Source organism: Gopherus flavomarginatus, chromosome 3, assembly GCF_025201925.1.
Source record: "Gopherus flavomarginatus isolate rGopFla2 chromosome 3, rGopFla2.mat.asm, whole genome shotgun sequence".
Lineage (NCBI taxonomy): Eukaryota > Metazoa > Chordata > Testudines > Testudinidae > Gopherus > Gopherus flavomarginatus.
Genome location: NC_066619.1, coordinates 268187996 through 268202794, shown reverse-complemented (window position 1 = coordinate 268202794; position 14799 = coordinate 268187996). Strand labels below are relative to the sequence as shown.

The 14799-nt window shown below is 44.1% G+C and overlaps 1 protein-coding gene across 2 annotated transcripts in view; it reads left to right on the top strand.

Moving 5' to 3' along the window:
* The window catches only part of NSD2 (nuclear receptor binding SET domain protein 2), a 160339-nt gene that overhangs the window by 62040 nt on the left and 83500 nt on the right, over positions 1-14799 (top strand). For both annotated transcript variants that reach the window (XM_050947352.1, XM_050947351.1), the window contains exons 4-5: positions 6338-6504; positions 6927-7418. In XM_050947352.1, coding sequence (XP_050803309.1) covers positions 6338-6504; positions 6927-7418 — 659 coding nt within the window. The remainder of the gene's footprint in view (positions 1-6337; positions 6505-6926; positions 7419-14799) is intronic.

Here is a 14799-nt window from a genome sequence, read left to right as displayed (position 1 = left end):
CGAGGTCCCTTCCAGTCCTGTCTGTGATGTCAAATGGCTGCTGGAGGCCTATATTTTACATTATTGGAGAGAGGGTGGAATAACCCTTTTTCTTGCACAAAGAGATTTCAAATTTAAACAGTTCTAAGATATCTTGCCAGTAAAGAAGGAAAATTTTTGAGTGTGTTTTCAGCGTGAATCTCAGATTCCACTGTAGGTGTGCATGCACCTGAGATCAGTTTCTCTTGGGTGCATATGTCCTGTGCCACCTCATGCTTCTGGGTAAGAGCATAAAAAGCAGAGCGATCACAAACTTCCTTCTTGCCACCCAGTCAGTGAGGAAGAACACAACGAGTGCCTGACCTGCTGCTCTCTTTAGAGAATTGAACTTGATTTTATCTACTGCGGAGGAACTTTACCTTCACATTTCCATTTGCTTTTTCCTCCAATTGGACAAATCAGTACCCTCTGAGCCGTACGCTTTGTGCCAACCACTACACTTTGTGGTGGATTCTAAGTCCTAAGGGTTCAAACCCTTCCTTTCTGCAAAGGACTGGTTCCTTTAAGGATGGACATAGTTGATATCTCTTCTACCTAGAAGAGAGCCACATGCCAGCTATGTGGTCTGTGCACAAGTCCTTGTCTACAAGGATCTGCAAATCCAGGGGATGTTCATGGTACACCTGTTAGCAATTGAAGTGAGGCTAAAAAAAACAGCATCAGCTAGCACTCCCTCAAGCAGGCATCACAATCTAGGTTCAGTCAGTGAAAACGCTAACAGTACAGTCATAAAGCCAGATACGGCAATAAAGTCAACACTAGTGCCTCATGAAAAGGTGACTTGGTGAGACAGAGCCAGATGGAGCCTCAACATAGCCCCACAAGGACAGTCCTAGGAGGAGGACTTGAAACAAAACTCTTCCTGTATCCTCCACAAAAACTGGAGGAGCATGTGGGGTACAGGAATAGGTACTGACCTTGATTTCCCATGTCTGTGCCCTGCAGAGGGCTGTGTTACTTCCTGGAGAACTCAGTGTTCTCTGTGGAGACATCTTTTGCGCTGAAGTGATGATTGGCACTGGAAATGTATCACCATATGAGACAGCAGTTTGAAGAAGAGATCTACTCCTCTTGTTGAGTCACTCCTTTTCTCCAATGTTTAGTAGAGCTCCCTCTCCCACCTTTGAAGAGTGTCACTAGGGAGCACAGTAGGCTATCCTAACTGAGACATCCACCCATGAATGGCATTGGGCCAGCCAGCCTCAACTAGGCCAGTATTCCTATATTGGCCTTACTTTTGTTGCAAGTGTCTAGGAGCAAGATCTGGTTCACAGGCACCTAGAAAGATGAGGCAGTATCATTCCTTAGTGTCATCGTTGGCTGTACCACCAACACTGGAGCAAGACAATAGCTTCTGCAAACATGAGGCAAATAGGACAATGGCAACTCCCATCTCTATCCAAGGAGTCATCCTTATCATGAGACGAGGCATTAGTCTTCATGCCAGCAACTGACAACTTTAAAGCATTCCAGGACCTCCTGTCCCACCCTGAGAATATCACAGATGTAGAAGCAACACTCATATAGAAGTCCCGTTGTTTTTTGACGTCTCAAGCTCTACAACTCTGACTAGGATCTCCTTTCTTATCAGCAATGTGTTCTTTGAACTGGGTAAAGGACTGTGGCAACCCCTGCCATTCTTCCTCCCACTTCCCAATGAGTGGAGAAGAGATACCTGATGCCTCCAAAGGACTTTGAGAACTTATGCACCTATCCAAATTGAGGGTTGCTGGCTGTGTTATCACTGCAGGGAAATTCCAAGTCCGCCAATGGCATAGGTAAGGACAAATGATCTTAAGAAGCTAGTCTTATTAGGATGCAAGGCACATTCCTTGCCATATGCAGCTCCAGGCTGTGAACTATCAGGATATGTTTGCAAAATAACCCTTTTTCATCTGGGAGAGGGTCATCCACTCCCTGTCAAAACTCCTGCAGGAAAGGAAAGTTATCAGAGAGGTCCAGATTGTTGCTGGAACATCCTTGCAGACAATTATGGACACACATGGCACAGCTACAAGATTGATTGCCATGGCTGTCAAAATGAGCCGGGGCTTGTGGCTTCAGGTATCTGGCATACCATGCAAGTAGAAGCCACAGTAGAGGATCAACCCTTTGATGGAATGGAGCTCTTTAGCCAAAGAACAGAGGACACTGTAGTACTCCCATGGTTGACAGCCAGACTACCCACAAAAGAAAGGTCTAAATACTTCATATGATTAACCTAACACCATTTGAGAGGAACATCGAGTCATAGGTGCCAATCCAGAGTGTGCTTCCACCTTCATGAACCACCTTGTCCCTTTCCACAGGACCTGGGTGACCATCACAGCTGACAAATAGGTAGTAGACATCCTTGACCAAGGCTACCATATCAGTTTCTACTCCTTACCCTATCCACTCCCATTTCCCATCCTTTTTCAGTAACTCTTCTCATGAGAGCCTGTTACAAACAGAAATGACCCCCTCCTTTATCCAGGAGCCATAGAAGAGATACTTACAGAGTAGAAAGGAAGAGGCTGCTTCTCCTGGTATTTCCTTATCCTGAAGAAGAAAAGAGGTCTTTATCCTGTCCTAGATCTGAGAAGGCTGAGCAATACATATGCTACCTTAGATTCAGGATCTGTTCAGATTCAAGACTGGTTCATGGCTTTTGGCTTGCAGGATGTGTACTTCCACACAGCCATCCAACTGGTCCAGAAGAAGTTACTAAGATTCACAGTGGGCATTAATCATTACCAGTAGTCTCCATGGCACTGAGAGTTTTCACAAAGTGCCTGTGGATGATAGCAGCCTATCTGTGAAGGAAGAGCATTCATATCAACCCTGGCCTGGACAATTGGCTGAACAAAGGTGTATCTCAACAGGAAAAAATGGCAAGCTTTAAATATGTCCTTTTCCTTTGTTAACAGCTACATCTTCTGCTGAACTACAAAAATCATCCCTTAGCTCATCACTAAGGATAAAATTGTCATGGAAGTCACAGATTCCGTGACTTTGAGACCTCCATGACATTTTCCTCTTCGGCCCTGGGGTGACTGGGCTGGAGCTGTCAGCTGGCAGGCTCCCAGAGCCCTTTTGGTGGTGAGGGCTGTCAGTGTTCCCTCCCCACTCTGAACTTTAGGGTACAGATGTGGGGACCTGCATGAAAGACCCTGTAAGCTTATTTACCAGCTTAGGTTAACAGTAAGCTGCCACCACCAACCATGTTCCAAATCTTAGGGGAGAGCCACTTGGAACTCTGCCTTTCCCCAAATATTTCTCAAGTCCCTAACCCCCCCTTTCCTGGGCAGATTTGAGACTAATTTGTCCTCCCCCCGCCCTCAAGTCCTTACAGCCTTTTCCTGGGTATGCTTGGGAGTATACCCTCACCCAGTTAGTGCTGGTGAACACAGACCCAAAACCCTTGGATCTTAAAACAATGAAAAATCAATCAAGTTCTTAGAAGAAGAATTTCAATTAGAGAAAAAGGTGAAAGGAATACATCTGCAAGATTAACATGCAAGATAATCTCACAGACAAACAGATTCAAAACACAGAGGGTTTCCCTCTGGGCCAAACTTTAAAGTTACACAAAGAACCCAATTTTATCTTCCCTCTATTTTGCAAAAGAAATCACAAGTAGAAAATAAAAGTAATCTTATACCTTCCTTTTCTACATACTCACTACCCTATAGGAGTGGAGTGGCTTTTTCTTTCTCTGTGTCTGGCAAAAAGCACACACCTCGCACAGCCAAAATACTTTTTTTTTCCTGTCCAGATTTTAAAGTATCCTGTCCCTTTATTGGTCCTTCTGGTCAGGTGTCAGCTAGGTTATGTGAGCTTCTTAATCCTTTACAGGTTAAAGTGGAATTAACCCTTAACGGTATGTTTATGACAGGGGCCCTGGAGACTCCCCCTTCCCTTGCAGTGGGTCTTGAGCTCTCATCTCACCCACTTCCGCAGGCATCCATGAATTTTTGTTTATTGCCCGTGTCCATGACTTGTACTAAAAATAACCATGACAAAATCTTAACCCTATTCATCACAAATGATAGTTCATAGGAGTCTTCAGCTCCACATCAGTGAGAGCATAGCTTCCCAAGGTAGGTTCTTGTTAATGCAATCTCTATTAATTGGGATAGGTAAACCCAAGTATGATGGTGCTGATGCATCTGGGACTCTTTGGGCCATATGTCAGTGTGTATGCCATTTGTCAGGCTTCATCCTGTGACTCTGACTTATATCAAGTCCAATACTCTGAAGCACTGTATATGAGCAAAAGAGTCGTGGTTCCCTTTTCCCATCATCACAAAACTGAGGTAGTAGCAGGAACCCAAGAACATACATGGAAGAGTGGCAGTGTTGGTTCCCTTCCTTATAGTAACTAATCACGGCTGTGTCAGGAACAAGTTGGAGAGCCCACTTGGGCTACCTATGAATGCAAAGGACCTGGCCTACAGAAGACATGAAGCTTCATGTAAAGGCCCTGAAGCTCAAGGCCATCTGGCTAGCTTGCATAGCCATACTACTACTTCTCCCAAATTCCACAGTGGAGATACTGGTGGCTAATATGTCCCCAATGCACTACATAAATAAGGAGCTGCATGCTTTTCTTCATTCTTTTGGTCTGGAAGATATTGAGCTCTGGTCATGCTGCCACTGAAATGGGATAACCCTTATGGCTCTTCACCTCTCACAAGGTAGCGGCAACTTGGTAGACTTTGTGAGCAGGCAGGCAGTTACCAATCACGAATGGTCACCGCAGATGTCCATCATTGGAACAGATATTCCTTCAGTGGGAAACTTCCAGGGTAGATGTGTATGTCACCAACAACAATACCAAATGTCAGAACTCTTGTTCCAGAGGGAGCATGAGCCTGGATTTGTTACTGGACTCCTCCTTTCTCAATGGTCCCAAGGCCTCCTTATGCCTTTCCACTGATTCCTCTGCTTCTCAGTATGATATTCTAGATTAAGTGAGACAGATCAGCCTCATGACTCCTTACTGGTCATGGCAGTTTTGGTAGATAGATCTAGTATGTGTGTCCATCTAACCATCCATCTAGCTCCCAGACTGCCTACATCTGATATCACAACATTGCTTCCAGATACACCATCCAGACCTCAAATCACAGCACAGGTGTTGGCTGGTTAAGTACCATGGACAGAGACTATGCCCTGTCAATCCAAGAAATCCTGATACAGAGCAGGAAGTAATCAACGAGATTACTTATCAAAATAGGATTGATTCTCAATATGGACAGCTCAGCAGGGGCTGGACCCAGTGTACGTGTCTGTACTGAAGATCCTCAACTACTTACTGCATTTAAAGAGCTGGCTTTTCATTTAGTTTGATTAAGATCTATCTTGTAGTAATCTGTTTTTTTGCCATCACTTAGTGCAGTCTTTTCCAATACTTTCCAGAGGTGTCCAAGTTTCTGAAAGGGATCTTCCATACTTACCCATCAATTAGAGAAGCTACTTCTGTTTAGGATCTCAGTATAGTTCTCCTGAGGCTTCTGGAGCCTCTCTTTGAGGATCTTTCAGAACACTTCATCATCTTACTCTGAAGGCAGTCTCCTAGTAGCCATCCTGTTGGACAGAAGAGCGAGTGAATTATAGCAGTTTGTTTGATTCTCTTTACACAACAATCCAGAGAGATAAAGCGATACTGAAACTTCACCCAAAATTCATCCCCAAGCTGGTCTTGGAATTTATCTGAATCATTGTTTACCTGTCTTCTTCCCAAAACCTGCAAACTTAACTTCACTTTAACAAAAGATTTGTGTGGCATCTGGGTGAAGGGAGAAACTTTCTATCCAATCCAACAATTCAGCTTTTTTTTCTCTAGTTAAATTTATACTACCTTATTTATTTATTTCTTAAACAAAACATTTTATTGTGGAAGGCAAAAGAAAGAGCCTTTCCAATCCCTGTTTAGATCCTCTAAATTAATCTTAAAATTAACACCTGGTTTATATCAGAAGAAACTGATTTTTGGTGTCTTAAGCATAAGACCAACATTCCTCTTTCCAAAATAAACAGATAGCACGATGATCATACTGTTGTTCTTGCATCTGTGGGTTCTCTTTGGATTAACATAGCAGTTGGAGTCATTCCTTTTACATGAAGCTTCATAGATTAGTTTACTGAGAAATGTCAATCTATTAGATTTTTAGAAGGAAAACTGGACAAAAAGTATTTGTCATTGCTCTGCATACTGCAATTTGCTGAAGGATTTCAAAGTGTGAAACGTATTTAAAATGCTAAAACCAAAACCAACCCAGTAACTTGTATAAACTTACTGTTAAATTTTCAGGACAAAAAAAGAGTTTTCGTCAGTATCATGTACAGTTTTTTGGCGATGCCCCAGAACGAGCTTGGATATTTGAGAAGAGCCTTGTGTCATTCAAAGGAGAACAACAGTTTGAACAATTATGCCAGGAAAGTGCAAAACAAGCCCTCCTTAAAGCTGAGAAAATAAAGGTAAGAGGCTACAACACCTCCTTCCCCTCCAACCCCCCTCCCATTTTTTTGCAGGCTTTTTACTTTGTTTCTCTCCAATGGTTAGGTATCAGATGACATTTCAAAACAATCTAGAGAGCTTTCATGACTGCTTGTTTTATAGCATCGTTTAGTTTTGCATTTCACATTTAAAAACATAGAATACATGATGGCTCAGTGAGTGCTCATTACTTTTTGCAAATTGGCAAATGTCACTGATTCACGCACAGAAGGATTTGTTTAGTAGTTCTTCCTTTATATCAGGACCGTTCATACAGGTTTCACTGGAGTATTTGCAATATAGACATACTGTACACTTAATCTTCTTCTAATTGTTTTTAATTATTACTGATGTTCTGTAAAAAAAGGTAAACAACTCAAACTGGCTTATATTTTTCTTGCAGATGTTAAAGCCTGTTTCCGGGAAACTACGGCCTCAGTGGGAGATGGGCATTAAGCAAGCCACTGAAGCACTAGGCATGACAGTGGAAGAACGGAAAGCCAAGTTCACCTTTATCTACATTAGGGACAGACCTCATCTTAATCCTCGAGTCGCAAAGGAGGCTGGTATTGCTGTGGAACCATTGGAGGAAATAGATGAGTCATCTTACTCGAATGAAGAAACCACTCAAAGTCTGAAATCGATGAAGGAGTCTGGCATTCCTAGCAAGAGAAGGAGGAGGACATCAAAATTGCTTGCGACTAATGGCACACAAGAAAGTGGTCAGTCAGGGACTAAGAATACTACTCCCCAGAAGGCATTTGAACAAGGAGAAGCCAAAAGAGGAATAGGCTCTCCCATCAGTAAAAAGAAAGCTGCAACATCCACTCCACGAAGCAGGAAGGGAGATGCCGTGTCTCAGTTTTTGGTCTTTTGTCAGAAGCACAGAGATGAGGTTAGTTTTTTGTTGCGTGAATAAGTGTAAGTGTTGTTCTATTCGTGTTCTGTTTTTCACATGTATAGAGTATCTTCTTTCTCTTAGCTGAAGAACATCTGAAAAGTAAGTTATATTTTTTGAAGATGGCAGCCAAAACCTATGAGATAGTCCTCAGATATTTAAGAAGCTAATCCCTGCCTCGAAGAACTTGTCGTCTAAAGACATAAGACAAAAAGTGGCGATGAGGATAAGGACAGAATAGAACGTAAAATAAAGTGGTTTTGTTAGTGCCATTATCCTAGTGCTGTTTTTTGTTAATTTATGTTTAAATATTTTATCCTCTAGTGACCTTTTATCTAGTCGTTGTTAGTTCCTCTTTACATTTATTTTTAATGCATAAACTTATGTTCCCAAGTACCTTTCTGGCTTTCTGTTTATCCTTAACCCACCCATTCCCCATAAGTAAGTGGATTTACTCAACACTACTTGTTCCCTTGTCTTCCAATTCCCCAAATGCTCTTCCTCACTACCTAGGAGGGAAGGGAAATTGCAGCCTTTCCCTAAATAAATAAATGAATCTCTCAACAGTTGTCCAAAGTCTGTAGTCTAATGGGATGTGGACAAAGGCCCTCCTTACACCCTTCTGGAGTAAGGATGATCTTGTGTTTAAATAATAGTCTTGCCCAGCATCCCATAGGAAGTCTGGTGGAGCCAGAAATAAACCTAGCTACTTGGGTCCTAGGCTATTACGTTAAACACTTGAACATTGTCTCTTCCTGCAACCCTCTTCCTCATTCTGTTTATTCTGTGCACTGAATGAGGCAGGTGTCCTCTAGGACAAATAATATATTCTCTAATGTAATAGTCTTTATTATATTATTGTAACATTTTGTGACAGTTTTTTAAATGTTATTTCCTAAGCTTTAAAAAAATTGAAACACAAATTCCACTGTGTGGATCCATATTGACCATCTGCAGTATGGGTCCTCACCAGTGCATGAATCCAGGACCTTTATAGATCTCTGCCATTTAAGCTGAAGGACTGCTAACAGTAGTAGGTGGTGGTTGTTCTCTGTGTGGAGAGGAGAATGCTCTAGTGCTTACAGACAGCCTAGTCAAGCACATAGATTTGGCACATTCATTCTGATGAGGGGATGAGACTTGGGTCTGCCATATTAGATCTCTGATTTCTATTTCCAGCTGTGCTAGAAATCCCCTTGTGCAGCCTCTGTAAAATGTCAGGGAGACATGTTACTTTCCTTCCTCTTAAGGTTAGGGTATGTGGATTTGCCCAGTAATATAGGCAGTAACGTGAATGAGGTTAATAGCAAGTCAGTGGAAGAGCAGAGACTATAGCTGCTGATCTGATTCCCAGCAGAGCCCACCTTCCCATAGACCAAAAGATATTTAGCAGCTGTTGCTTTGTTTGTGTACCATGTAGAGCAGTTTAGGGAATGCCATGGCAGTGAGTCTGTAGGAAGCTCTGAGGAGATGGCAGCATGCTCAGTACAGTTGAAATCTTCAGAGATTTTAATGGCAAGCAAAAGTTCTACTTAGTATGTGTAAACTATGATTTTTTTATCATCTCCCAGAGGCTTATAACTTGAACAAATCTGGTTAAATTTTTCACCATGATAACAAAAGCACTCCTCTGACTTCAGAATTATTCCCCAGGTCAGATTTCAAGTTCCTTTTCCAAAACATGAAGGCTCTCCAAGGAAACAGTAAGGAAGAAATTAACATTGGGAAAATTTATTTATTTTTCCCTTACCCTCTCTTTTGGAAACAACTTAGTTTGCTGATACTTAAAAAATCATCCTGAATGAGCATGAGAAAATTTGACCAGATGGTTAAAGTTCAGCAAAGTTATAAGTATCTGAAAACTGATTTGTAAAGGAAATTGTTGAGCAACCTTAATTCTCTAGATGTTGCTACGAAGTCTGCCTAGAATATCTTAGCAACCAAATGGTTTTGAAATCCATTATACTCCAATATTACAACCATTTTTACATTTACAGAAAGCCAGTTGGGTTTTGGAAGCTTTTAATAATGGGGTGAAATAGTCTTCAGTTAGTTAGGAGCATCTGGATTACTACTCTTTGAATGCTCTTTCAGTCAGAAACCTATTAAAAACAAAAGCCCCCTTTCAAATAAAGCAGTTCTTCTTGGAGTGATGGTCCCAACTGTATTCCACTGAGGGTTTACGTATGCACACCATGTATCCGGAGCTGGAGAATTTAAAAGAAGTAGTGTCTGTCAGTCCGCGCATGCGCCCTTGCTTTGCCTCATGGTTTCGTCTGAGGTGACAAAGGGCAGGGTGTACCGACCACATATCCAGTTCCTTCTCACCATCACATGGTCTGGGTCAGCACTATTCGTATCCTCCTGTGTATGATGCACCTTTAAAAGAGTATTGTGTGTGTGTGTAGGGCCCTGCCAAATTCATAGCCATGAAAAATGCATCACACACTGTGAAATCTGACTATTGTAGGGGAAGAAGAGGGACAGGGTTGGGGCATCCATCTGGGGCTTCCTACCGTGCATTGGGGGCCAAGTACTAGTCTGAGTGGGGGGCTGGAGAGGAATGGGACTTCCTCTTCCCCTGTATGGCTGCTCTCAGGGGGAGATCAGAGCCACCTCCATGTACCCTCCCTTCAGGAAGTGCTCTGGCTGTACTACCTTCAGAGCCCAGCTTCAAAGGCAGCACAGAAATAAAGGCAGCAATCACATGACCACCCTCTACAACATCTTTGCGACCAACCCCACAACTCCCTTTTGGGTCAGGATCCTCACAGTTACAACACTGAAATTTCAGATGTAAACGTATGAAACCATGAAATTGACTATTTTTAAAATCCTTTGACCATAAAATTGACAAAATGGACCATGAATTTGATAAGTACCTGTATGTATAGTTATTTTTTGTAATATTTAGCTGTTTTTACATAGTTTTTACTCATTTTAGTAGTTATTTAGAGTTGATTTGAGACTTTTAGGGCAAATCTGTTTACTTTTAAACCCTCCACCCCGCACTATGCATGGGTACTGGATTATGCCAAAGATCTCAGGCTTGAAAATCTGCACCTTCTGCCAGTTTTCCTTGTTGATCAGCGATGAACATCAGTGCTGGTTCTACTGCTTGGGCAAAGCCCATATTTCATCCTGATGCAGAGTCTGCCAGTCCTTTCCAAGTCATACCCAAGAAGGCCAGGTTCTCCACCTCAAGAAGCACTTCATGAAAGTTGCCATGAGACCTCAGTCAGACCCAGGTCAGGAAACCCTGCCCATACATCGGCCTGAGATAGCCAGGAATGTGTATCTGGCTATGAAGATAGTCCAGCTCCAGTAATACCAACATTATGGACCTCATGCCGGGGCCTAGTCAAGAGGTAAGGAAGAATTCACATAAGCAGGACATTAAGTCTTCCTCTAAACAGAAGAAGGGAGACTCACCTTCCATGAGTTCCAGCCATGGGGTAGCAGCGCACTTCAAAAAATGCAAACATGACAAAAAAATGCACGTACCGGCGGATCTGCTGGTGTCAGGTACCAAGCCATGCACATTGTCAGTGTTGGTTTCCAGTAAGGTATGAGACCTATTGGCTCTGGGGAAGTCCACCCTCTGGCTACAGAAAGGGTGCCATTAACACCAGGTTGGCTGTGAAAGTGCCAGAGGGCCACGAACTGTTTGCCCTGTGATCTCCATGCCTTCTACTCCCATCCACCTCTGGGGAGATCAGATCTTCCACCCAAGACATACCACAGTCAAGACAGCTTTCACCACATCCTCCAGTGGTCCACACACTTCCACCAGTTCCGATGGTACTGCCAATGGAACCAGGATCTGAGTTTCCATGCTCAGAGGATTTGGAAGAAGCACAGGGTCTGCCCATCCTTTACTGCTTCTACAAGTACCTAAAGAGGCGGTCTACATTTGTGGCATTATCCTCGTTTACAGCTGCAGAGGAGCCAATAGTTCCCTACACCCTGAGGCCTGGTGCAACACCCACTGGATTCATCATGCTTGCCCTGTTGGGGATCCTCCATTCCCCCCATTCTGTCTAAGAGGGACAAGAAGGGCAAGGATAAGCAGTCATCTAGACTGGTACAATCAAGCATGACTCAGTCATCAGTACCTCCCTAGTCAGGACCCTCAGTACTATGCAAACTGAAGCATCCGATACCATTGCTCCCTCAGTATGCTTAAACTCTACAGTACCGTCTGCTTCCATTGCCAGGCACGCTACTATGTTGGTATCGATCATTCACTCAGTGCTGCAGGAATTCAGATACTCAAAGAACTTATCAGTGGTAGATAAACCAGAATCTCCTCAGTTCATGGGTACTGAATGCCTCTTGGTACTGAGACCCCAGTGTCCAATCTACCATCACCCTTTGGTATTGTCAGACTCTCCATTCTCTTCTACTGATGGCTACCTTCCATTGGAGGACACTGAAGAAGGGGAAGACCTTTCTTCAGTCTCATCCATCTCCAAGGAGGATTCGCCTACATATCCATACAGGAACTCGTTCTTTGACTCCCATAGGAGAGACCCTGATGCTTGACACCAAGGGTGGTGGGACCAATCCTGGATGCCACATGTCTCCCACCTGGGCCCTCAATGGCTACACTGGGATCCCTGGGCTGCATACTGACTGCAGTTTACCAGATCACTGGCTCTAACACATGAGGTTAGATGTTTAGCCATTTCCTCCCCAGCCAGTTCTGCAACAAAAGGAGATGTTTGAGCATAGGCACATGAAGCCGCCTCGTACTCCTGTCTCTGCCTCATCTGGAGATGATGAAGTCATGCCTCCACCAGAATCCATGGTCAATAATCTGTGTAAGTTTCAGGATCTTATAAAGCAGGTAGCTGACAGTCTCTTCAAATATCTCTTGAAGAGGCCAAGGATTTGCAACACAAATTGCTTGACATTTTGCAGTCAGGAATACCGTTTAGACTTGTGCTACGCATTAATGAAGTACTCCTGGACCCAGGAAAGAGAGTTTGGCAAACGCCTGTTACTGTTCCATCAACTTGCAAACAGACGGATAAAAAATATGTCCCCTCCAAGGACTCCAAATTTTTATTCTCCCACCCCCTATCTAAATCTCTGGTAGTGGTTCAGTGAATGAACAGGGTAATCAACACTACTCCAAGTGTGCCCCTTATGACAAGGACCAAAAGCATACAGACCTCTTTGGACAGAAGTCATGTTCTTCCACAACGCTTCAATTTTGGATCTCAAACCATCAGTGTTTATGGCCAAATACAGTTTCACAAACTATAATAAATTCATGGTCTTCCACAGGAACAGAAGGAACAATTTCAGGCTATCATTTTGGAGGGTCAGTTATTAGTCAGGATGTCTCTTTAAGTGTCTGTAGTTGCTACAGACACCACTGCCAAGCCCATCTCTACGGTCGTGGTTATGCGTAGGGTATCATGGCTCCAACTCTCAGGGTTCCTGAGGGAGCTTCAGAATACCACTGATGACATCCCCTTTGATTGAAAGCTTTTTGCAGAAACTATGAACAAATCTCTTCACATGCTTCACTGAAAGACTCCGGAGCCATGTTAAGATCTCTGGGTATAGCAGTCACAAACAGCCTGGAAAGTTCACCTGGCTCAGTTCTTTGGATTTTACAGATCCACTGAATCCCACCAGGAGGAGAGAGAAGTTCCAGAGAGAGAGTGTTTCTCACCTTCCTTCCACATGTACCCAGTCATCATCATCAAAACAATAGTTTTGATGGGTCGTGGAGGGTTCAGGATTCTCTCTCTAGTTGAGCAGCTGCAACCCTTTGCCCACCTCACTCCTTTTAGTGACATTCTTCCTCATTTCCATCATGCTTGGAGGCAGATTACTGCAGACAAGTGGATCATAGATGTCCTAACACTTGGATACACCATCCACTTTACATCGCTCCCTTCCTTGTCACTGTTTATGGATGTCTCTCACGAGCCTTTTCTGAGAGAGGAAATAGACTTTCTCCTTCAGTTAGGAGTGACAGAGCCGGTCCCAGCTCCTCACAGATGAAAGGAGTTCTAGTCAAAGTACTTTGTACCAAAGAAAGATGGAGAGTGGAGACCTATTTTGGGTCTAAGACTATTAAATTCATAAAGTCTGAAAAGTTTTTCTTCGAGTGCTTGCTCATATCGATTCCAGTTAGGTGTGCACATGCTGCATGCACAGTCGTCAGAAGGTTTTTCCCCTAGCAGCATCTGTCGGGTTGGCTCTGCATCCCTTGGAGTCGTGCCTTCATGGCGCCGTATATAGGGCCCTGTCAACCTGCTGTCTCCCCAGTTCCTTCTTACTGCCAGTGATGGTCGTTGGAGGGTTTTGTCTTGTTTTCTTGAGCAATCCTCTAGCACAGTATTTCTGTAAATAGACAGTTTAAGAAGTTGTTTGTAGTTAGTTAAATATTTGAGGTCAGGGTACTGGGGGGGGGGGGGTTTTCCCTCCCCTGTTTCCCAGGCCTGGGACATGCCTTGTTCCCAGGGGTTTAAGTCTTGTGGGATTTGCTAAAATCCTGTGCCCAAGGGCAACCCATACTCGGCTAGTCTAAAGTGCTTGGAGGAGTCCCATCAAATGGACAGGTGTAAGATCTGTAGGAGGTTTTGTCCCTGCACGAAGAAAGAGAAGGACCACAGGTTAAAGTTACTGCTAATGGAAGCAGCGCTGCGCCCTCAGTCCGAGTCGAGCCCCATGGAGACTGCACTGGGCTCCTCAGCATTGGTGCACAGTGTGCCAGCTTTGATCCCAGGAGGTGCTGTGGAAGGACTCTGGGGTCAGAGACCCTTGGCACCGGCACTCCCCATTACTGATCTCCGCGGCACGGTGACAGTCACGGCACCGATCACAGTTTCCTGTCCCAAGGAAGAAGCATAGGAAGATGGACAGGAGGTGCTCCCCCTCCCAAGCAAGGGAACAGGAACCACCCAAGGGAGGGCGACACTTGCAAGAACAAACCTCCCCTCCTGCTCAACAGCCATCACCGTCGACTCCAGGCCCATGGGAGGGATCATTAAATCTGGTGCCACTGAAGGAGACCCAGGTGGAGGATTTTGAACTCCCTTCCACACCTGAGACTTATGAGGTTGCCTTCACCCTGATAACTCCAACGGGTCCTTACTCTCCTGATCACAGAGGCACTGCACCATCCCCAAGGCCCCAGACAACACAGAGGCTACCTGTGCAGTCCAGGGGCAAGGTGGCCATGACTTGGCAATGATCTTCATTGCCCTGGCATCAACGGGCACAATGCCGCTATAGTCTCTCTGCGCAGACTCCTGGGAGTCTGAATCGGACACAGACTCGTATGTGCTCCATGGAAGCCAGCACCGTAGCTGCTGGCACTCTCAGATTGCGGGGATGGACTCAAACCTTCCCCCTG